The sequence below is a fragment of the Phaseolus vulgaris genome, chromosome 5 (genome assembly GCF_000499845.2).
Source record: "Phaseolus vulgaris cultivar G19833 chromosome 5, P. vulgaris v2.0, whole genome shotgun sequence".
Classification (NCBI taxonomy): Eukaryota; Viridiplantae; Streptophyta; class Magnoliopsida; order Fabales; family Fabaceae; genus Phaseolus; species Phaseolus vulgaris.
The window spans coordinates 3,950,172-3,958,759 of record NC_023755.2 but is presented as its reverse complement, the minus strand read 5'-3'; the positions used below and the strand labels follow the sequence as shown (position 1 = coordinate 3,958,759).

At 38.4% G+C, this 8,588-nt stretch overlaps 1 protein-coding gene across 1 annotated transcript; it reads left to right on the top strand.

Annotated features, from left to right (window-relative positions):
• The first annotated feature begins 1,917 nt into the window (after positions 1-1,917).
• On the top strand, positions 1,918-7,235 carry LOC137834903 (protein FLX-like 1). The gene is made up of 4 exons (XM_068643132.1): positions 1,918-2,722; positions 3,212-3,375; positions 3,564-3,646; positions 6,949-7,235. The coding sequence occupies exons 1-4, from the start codon at positions 2,091-2,093 to the stop codon at positions 7,039-7,041; spliced, it is 972 nt and encodes a 323-aa protein (XP_068499233.1). The 5' UTR covers positions 1,918-2,090; the 3' UTR covers positions 7,042-7,235.
• Positions 7,236-8,588: the final 1,353 nt, after the last annotated feature.

The window sequence follows — 8,588 nt, the reverse complement described above, 5'->3', positions numbered from 1 at the left end:
GTAACCAATGCAAAACAACTACACATATCGTTAAGATCCATCCATTGGTGGGGAGAATTATATGGCAAAGATCTTTTAGGTGGGCAACTTCATCGGTAGTTGATCCCATACCTTAAATACCTCCCGGTCCTCGACAATCATGGATGACCTTGACATGATTGCTAACTGACAAGTTTTTGTGTCCAATAAAAGGGAAATTTCGACTTATTATTGGAATCAAAGAAAAAAATGAAAAATTATTGGTTCTATAATCACTTAAAAAAAATATACCTTTATAAATTCTTATAAGATGAAGTTAATGACGAGAACAAGCAATACCCCAAATGACCAATAAGAGAAAGTCACCCTATTGGGTCGATCAACCGAGAGCTATAGTAGTGAAGAAAACCCTAAGGGTTCAACCTTAACAAGTCGCACAATAAGTGGAACAACATTAAGTATCTACAAAACACCCATAATAAAGTCATAGAAAAGGAAACAAATATGAAGGTAAGAGAAATTAACATATACAAAGAAGAAATCAGACTCAACACCCTTAGAGCCATGGTAACCGTTGTGAATTGTACAACATCTATCGGTCGAGATGATGTCGATTTCAACATTCAGACTCAACATGGGTGCACTCTTCACAACCGACTTAACCATTGACGACCACTTATGCTGAGAAAAGAGCTCGATCACCTTGTTATCTACCCACTTAGCCCTGTTAGGAGCATGAACCCGACACAATCCCATCCTTTACACCCCACTACCTTTGGCCATTGATGATTCCCCAAAACCTACCGAGGACTACCAACTCAAAAAATTCGAAAAACTGATGGAGGAAGACATTACTAACCTGAAGGGTAGGGAAATTCTTGGCATATATCCACTAATTGGATGCAGAATATTGGAGAAAAGTAAAGTGATCCCCTATTTTAAACCCCACTATTTATAGAAAATGAAGAAAGATGGAAACCCAACAATCGTCAATCTACAACAGTAAGATGCTTTCCTATCTAAGGTCATGATAACACATACTAAATCCCAAAACGTTCAAATTCCACCAAAAATAATGGAAGCTTTTAGACTCTTTAGGACTCTATCCTTCGAACCTGGGGACTAGGTAAGTAACTGAGTATACCTTGACATCCGAGATAATTACCCAAACAATAAGGTAAAATTTTATTGCAAAACTACTAACGACTCAGGAACACCCACAAACACAAAACGACTCTTAGAAAAGTTTGAGGGGCTAATGTAGCGTACATGGCCGTCAACACCTTAACATCCATGACCGAAACCTTATCAGTAACCTAACTGAGCACGTCTTAGAGGAACAAGTTAAACCACCACCTAGACTCTCATTAGCGTAACCCGAATGTACAAAATCATTTCTTAATATTGAGATTAATCTTATAATTTGTGTCAGGACCCACTACTACAAAGACCCACTTTAACCCTATAAATGCATACTCCAAGACAAGGCAAAAGTTGCATTTAATAAAAAATCATTCCTCAAACCACCAATACTAAGTAGTACCGTCTTAAACATCACATAACCTTTAACAGGTACCCTCTTAACCAAAATCAATGATTAAAGACCTACAAAAAAATGTTATTCCTTTTACAAGATCATTAAACAACAAATGAACACTCTTTTTATAAAGAGATTTTTGGTTAATTTGTTTCCAAATAATTTTATAAATTTGAAAAAGTTGTTCATAATAATTTTAATTTATTCTGGAAAGCTAATTTTGTGATGATTATCTTTATAACGACATAAATGATTAAAATAAAAGGTTGGTTAATACTTAAGTTCTTTGTAGGTAAAAGATGAATTATTTTATTTTGATAGTTCCAGTTAAGAGAAAATGAAATAATTTTAAATGTATTAACTATTAATTAATATTAATATTAATGTATCGTCAATGGAGTGATTTCATTAGAAACTCCCTTTTGTAAGCAATGACGACGTCGTTTCGCATACCCTAGCGCATACTCCCTCCAAATGCTGGTGTTTCCACTATTCTAAGATTGAACTTACCCACGTTCGCAATTTCACTCACTTTCCCTTCTTTCCCTTTTCTTCCACTGTTATTAGTTAAACGATGTCGGGCAGAAACCGCGGGCAACCCCTTCCTCCTCCGCATGCGGTGGGGCTATCGCCGCCGATTCACGATCACCCGTTGTTCGGCGCGCGAGCCCATCACCATCTAGTGGGATCCATTGTCCCGCCCCATCCCCACCCCGCGCTTCTGGAAGACCTCCGGGACTCGCAGCTAGGGCTTGGCCCGCGCGGGCCCATCCAGCTGCACCCAGCGGCGATCATCGAGGAGCGTCTCGCGGCCCAGCACCAGGACATTCAGGCCCTTCTGGGCGACAACCAGAGGCTCGCCGCCACCCACGTGGCCCTCAAGCAGGAGTTAGAGGTAGCGCAGCACGAGCTCCAGCGCGTGGCGCATTTCCGTGACTCGCTCCGGGCAGATACCGAGGCCCGCATGAGGGAGCTCTATGACAAGTCGGCCCAGCTGGAGGCCGAGCTCCGCGGCACCGAGGCCGCCCGGGCCGAGCTCCTCCAGGTCCACGCTGACATCAAGGAGCACACAGCCGTCCGTCAGGACCTGTCCGGACAGGTGCAGGCCATGACACAGGACTTGGCCCACATGACCGCCGATGCCAAACGGCTGCCGGCGCTCAGGGCCGATGTGGAGGCCATGAAACAGGAGTTGCAATGTGCAAGGTAGTGGCTTTATCTCAATCTAGGGCAATGTTGTGGATTGTGCTTAATTTGTGATCAAGGTTTTAAATTACTCGCAGAAAACCTTAGCTGTGGTTATTTTCTAAAGACTTGTGTGTTATTTTTACATAAAATTGTACAACAATTTTCTGACAATAGTGAGAGAGAATGTGAGAAATGAGAAAGGAGATATGAAAGTAGGAGAGGAGATGAATGATGTGATGGACAGTTAGGGATAAAATCAGTTGTTGTTGCATGAATAAGACAACCCTGATTTTGAATTATGTAGCTATTCATTAGAGTTTGTAGTAAAAGTTCAATCCTTTATGTGGCAGTTGACAATACACCGTAATTTTATGAAATGAATATTTTTTTATGATTATAGAATATGGGTTGAATGGTGGATATATGCTAGTGGCGTTAAAGAGAGGTACTGGGATGCTGACCTGTTGATCATGTTGTTATTGTTTATAATTGTCTATTGGCTTTTAGGGCTGCCATTGAGTATGAGAAGAAGGGATTCGCAGAAAACTATGAGCATGGTCAAGTGATGGAGAAGAAGTTAGTTGCCATGGCTCGAGAGATGGAGAAGCTTCGTGCAGAAATTGCAAATGCAGAGAAAAGAGCACGGGCTGCTGCCGCAGCTGGGAATCCAGGTATGCATTTTTTTTGCGTGATGTAGTCTTGATGAGTTAACTGACTGCAATTTGTGACATATAATGGTGTTGGGGCTAGGTCTGGTTCCATTCTTTTGTGACACTTTTGTTTTCGTGTCTCAAGATATCATTGTTTTTGGCCTACTAATGCTCTTCTTTGTTTTCTGTCCTTTGCTTTGATTTTCTAGGTTCAGGGTATAATGCAAATTATGGCAATGCTGATGCTGGATATGTCGGAAACCCTTACCCTGGAATTTATGGCATGAACCCAGTAAGTTTGTTGCATCTCAAATGTGTCTTACCTGAGTGGACCAGTCTGAATTAAAAAGGGTTTTCATTTCTCAGTAAAATCACTTCCATAGTTCCATTTGTGGTTTCTTGGGAAATCTGTATGTTGTTTGTTTGGTGCTTTAGTTGGATTATATTAATGGACATTCGTAACTATTAGTGAAACCTTGAATAAGTTGATTCTTACTCACATGTAGAGGTCGTGCCCATTATCATTGAACATTATGATATTTTAATTAGGTACGTAGTTATCAATCCAGGACAGTGGAGTTGGAGGGGCTGATCCCAAAAATGCTCTTGTAGGATAGGATCTTACCAATCCTTGCTATTGTAGGATAGCAAATGTAGGGTTTTTCCAGCCGGGTCGCACAACCCAATTTGTTTTGGAGCGTGACCTGTGCCCTCTTCCACCCGCAATTCAGTGCACTGAATCAAACCAGAACTGCGATTCATGTGGTTCTGAAATTGATTTGAATTATATAAGATTGAATGGGAAAGGAAAAGGAGTCTTGCAGAGTGATTTGTATCCTTCGATAGTTTAGTTTATGGTTGAACTCTAGTTGTGCTAGATTCATTCAAGCAAAATAGCTAAGCTTACTTCAGTCTAAGGTTGTACTCTAGCTGTGCTAGAGTCATTCAAGTAGAATGGTCAACTTTAGTTTAGTCTAAGACTAGAATGTAGTTGTGCTAAAGCTATTCAATTAAAATGGTTAACCTTAGTTCAGTCTAAAGCTAGACTCTAGACGTGCTAAAGCTGTTCAAGTATAATGGTTTATTCTAAGATTCCTTTGTAGCATCGCAGAAGAAACATTAGGATTAGCAGCACACCATGCAATCACAAGTTGTGACAGTGGAACACCACGCTCATCCAAAATTGGCTTCAATCCATCAACCTTCCTAAGCACATCATCAACCAATGATCGCGTTGCTAGATTTTTTGTAATTTTCTGAAGCAAATCTACTATCTGGTGGTATAACTCCTTATATTTTCCAATGAGCACTCTAGAGGCAAGAGAACTTCATGCAGTGAGATTCATGGAACGCACGATTTCCTCAATGGGTGTGGAGGTGTCGGGGCGGTGGCATAGATAATGTCGATGTAGTCCATGTGGATGTGCTTGAGTGAAGCCTCAATGCCCTCCACTATGTGCTTGTGCGGAAGGCCCTTGTTGTTGGGCCCTAGCCTCCCAAACGATGATATGATTTTGAATTAGACATCACATTTTTTTATTTAAGATTATCACTTGTATTAGGTTAATTGAATTCAACTATGGTTGGAACTCGATGAAGATCGTCACTGGACACGAATTTAACCAAAGAAGTTATATAAGTGTGAAGGATCTCTTTAAGGAGTGTAAAGTAAAAAGAAAATTCACACACAATGATGATGAAAAGAGGATAATAGAATTAAAGAAGCAAAGAGAAGAAGAACCAACACAAGCTAAGAGTAAAATATAAAAGAGAAGATGACTTATGAAAAAGGAAGAACTCGGTGGAGAATAATGTTGATGGAGGAGCCACACCACTTGGCAGGAGTGATGAAGATTCGCCACTTGAAGCTCACACTCAAGATAAGACTCAGAGAAATTCTAGAGAACTCAACCTCATAGAAATAAAACAAAGTTTCTTTACTAAAAAATCAAGCGTGTCTACAAGAGGGGAAAACCACCTATTTATAGTGATAGGTGTCGTGTGATTAAGGTAAGGAGGGAATTTCAAATTCAAACTAAACAAGGTTAACTCCCTAATTATGCACTCATAATCATGGATCTAGAAGGGAGTTACACTTTTCACATTCAAGCATGTGCTCAATGTGGAAAAGGTGACTACTAGGCGTGCTCTACATCTAGGTTTCTAGAAGAAGTGTTTCGCTACACTACATGGGCCAAGTGGAAGCCTAAATTATTACATTTAAACCTTATTTTACAAAAAAGACTAAAGGGAGAATAGTTGGTGCTCTGGCCCTTGTTGTTGTGCTCTTCTCCTAGTGATCCTTTGAGGAATGGTAGGGATTGAGTCACTAGCTACCTGAGATGTTTGGCCTCCTAACCTAGGGTCTTGTGTCATGCTCTTGGTTATCCTCTTGGAAGATTTAGCTAGCTCATAAGGTGTTCTCTTATTCATGATTTCATTAGAAGATCTTGGTCGAAACGATGATGTTCGAGCGCTTCCACTCGAGCTCCCAAATCGCGTGTCCCATGTTCTCCTCGACATGGCCGTTTGCGTAGACCTTGACATTGTCGAAGAAGATCACATCATGGTCGCGACCACACAAGAGTGACGCCTTTGCCTCCTTCACGTCTAATTGGTTCCCGAAGCTCTCTCGCATGTATGCCAACTGGCTCACCTTCAGCTTCAATCACCTTAAGTTCTTGTACTGTGTTGTGCTGGATTCTCTATGGAGTGAGAGACAATCTAGAGATAGAGAGAAATCTAGAAAGAGAAAGAGACAAGAGAGTGATTGGTCTTGAGATTCCTCATCTAGATGAGAGTAGATTGGGTAACAAAAAGTTGGTGGTGGGAAAAGTTTTACCTTGCCTCACAGTGGGTGTCGATGTTCTAGTTCAAAGCTTAAGTGTCCTCAAGCTAGAACGTTCAGAAAATTCAGTCCCATTGTTCATAGTGAGAGATGTATTTTATAAGCCTTAATTAGTTGTATGTTATCTCTAAATCTTAACTAATATTTTCTAATCCTTAAAGTTTTTATCTTCAACCGATTTCAAGTACCACAAGCAGATAGTCCTTTATTTTTTGCCAAGATTCATAGTAGTTTTGTTGAATCTATGTTTGAATGATTAATAAACCCTGTAACTGACTCTTTAAATAAGTTGCATTCTCTTTAATAAGAAATCAGACGAACTAACTGTACAAATATATTTTCTAATTTATCTTAAAAAATATATTAAATTAAACAAAAAATAAGATATTTTTAAAAGTTGAAAAATATTGGTTTTCTGAATGGGTTTAGGTTGTTTTGGTCAGTTCATAACTAGTTCTCACTGTTTTCGAGATGATCCGGTTTTGGGTGTTAATAGACTGGTCACTAGACTGGTTTTCAGTTGAATTGGCTAGTCCGGTTTAGTCTTTAAGTCAGTGGGTGATGGAGTTGTACTGTATAACTTGCAAATTGCTTGGTTTGTAAATTTGCCCAAAATGTATTTGATCGTATGTGTATGTTATATTGTATATGGTGGAAATTACTGTCTGGAGTATGTTTATTTAATACTCTTTACAACCTTTCCGTTGAGTTGGATATTGTTCTTTGCTAAAACTGGCAAATTTCAGGTACAGTCTGGAGGTGAGAATTTTTCTCAGTATGGACCAGGGCCTGCTGCTTGGGGTGCATATGACATGCAGCGAGCACAAGGACACAGATAGATCCCTGTTTTAAGTAATCTTATAACTGGTATCTTGGGTTGCAGCTTTCTAGATGATTGGTTCAGGGTTTAGGAATCATCTACTCATGAATGTCATGGGAAGTTGTACATTCTTTAAAAAGCTCACATGTAGGTTGATGATGCAGTGGATGATGTTTGTGTATGGTGTCAAATAAGGGACATTTTGTTTTATCATTTTTTTTGTGGTGTGGCTCTCATGTTAATCTTGGTTCTTTAAATTATGTCTTTTTCATGGTTTCTTTTATTTCTATTTGCTCTAGTTAATGGAAGGGTGCTCTTTGTCAAAATTATGCAACTATTATTGGATTTTATGTAAATATTAGCTTATTGCTAGCCATCACCACCTCCTAGGGCAAGGAAAAGATAAGTTGTTTTCTATCCCTTCTTTGCACTTAATTTATATTCTAGTTAGTGGTTTGAATTTGCTCATGGAGTCAAGGTATACGATCTCTGTTGGAGCTGTTAAAAAAATCTGAAAATAGTGGGTTTTATTTAAGTATGAGCTTCTCTGTGATCATCACCAGCCCAGAAGAAAACTATAGTTGCTGTGTAATTGGCTTTCTAAGAAGCAGTATAGAATTGCTCAAGATATAAAATATCTGTTGGACCTCTTGTCAGTAAACTGAAAATATTTGCTAGGTTGTACCATTCCTCCACATACAAAAGAAGATTTTATATTTTTACATTTATATTCTTTGTAACTATATGATATATATGAACTATAGTCTTAGAAATGCTTTTCTAACACTTGCTTTAGCATTTTGAGAAGGATTTGAAGAAGATTTCTCTTTTATTCATTTTTTCCCTGCATTTATCTACCCCTACCCTCTTACTCAAAACCCCAACGAAGAAGGTCAATTCAAATGCAGTGAGCATTAAGCTAACCCTCTATGCAAGTAGGATGACTTGTGTAGCCCTATTACTTTGCCATTCACCTTTTCATGCATTAATCCATGTTAGGTTACAGAATTTCTATTAATCTCCAAGCAAACATTCAAGTCCTCTATAGCATTCATTCACGATTACAAGGGTAAAATGAGTAAAAAACAACTTTATTAAAGGAATGAAGGTTTTTTATGCTAATATCTTTATTTAACTGCAATATATCAGAATAATAATTTACTAGGTAGAGGGAGGCACTCCATGCCTATCTGCAATATATAGAATGTCCTCTTTTTCTCTTACAAACATTTTTTTTTACATATACCTCTGGTGAAAGGATAAAAATAAGTCACAAACCTTTGGTACCATGTTGAGAAGAGAAAATCTGAGAAGAAATATAATGAATTTAATGTGTGGGTATACATGCCAGTATTCTTATCTAAAATGAAGAAGATATACAATAATAAAGAATAAAGTAATATTAAATAATGATAAATATCTGATTAAAATACCACATCACATCATTTCTCCCTATTTAATGTTATCGAATCATATTTTTAACATAACCAACTCATTTCTAAAACTCCTCCTGAAGTTAAAACATATGTATCGTATGAGACAAGCTTGTTAATCATTAACCCAAGA

Bases quoted from the DNA above. Each gene is read 5' to 3' on its own strand.
- LOC137834903 (XM_068643132.1), top strand. From the start codon at position 2,091: ATGTCGGGCAGAAACCGCGGGCAACCCCTTCCTCCTCCGCATGCGGTG. The intron at 2,723-3,211 runs GTAGTGGCTTTA...ATTGGCTTTTAG, and splicing joins CAGGAGTTGCAATGTGCAAG to GGCTGCCATTGAGTATGAGA. The intron at 3,376-3,563 runs GTATGCATTTTT...TTGATTTTCTAG, and splicing joins TGCCGCAGCTGGGAATCCAG to GTTCAGGGTATAATGCAAAT.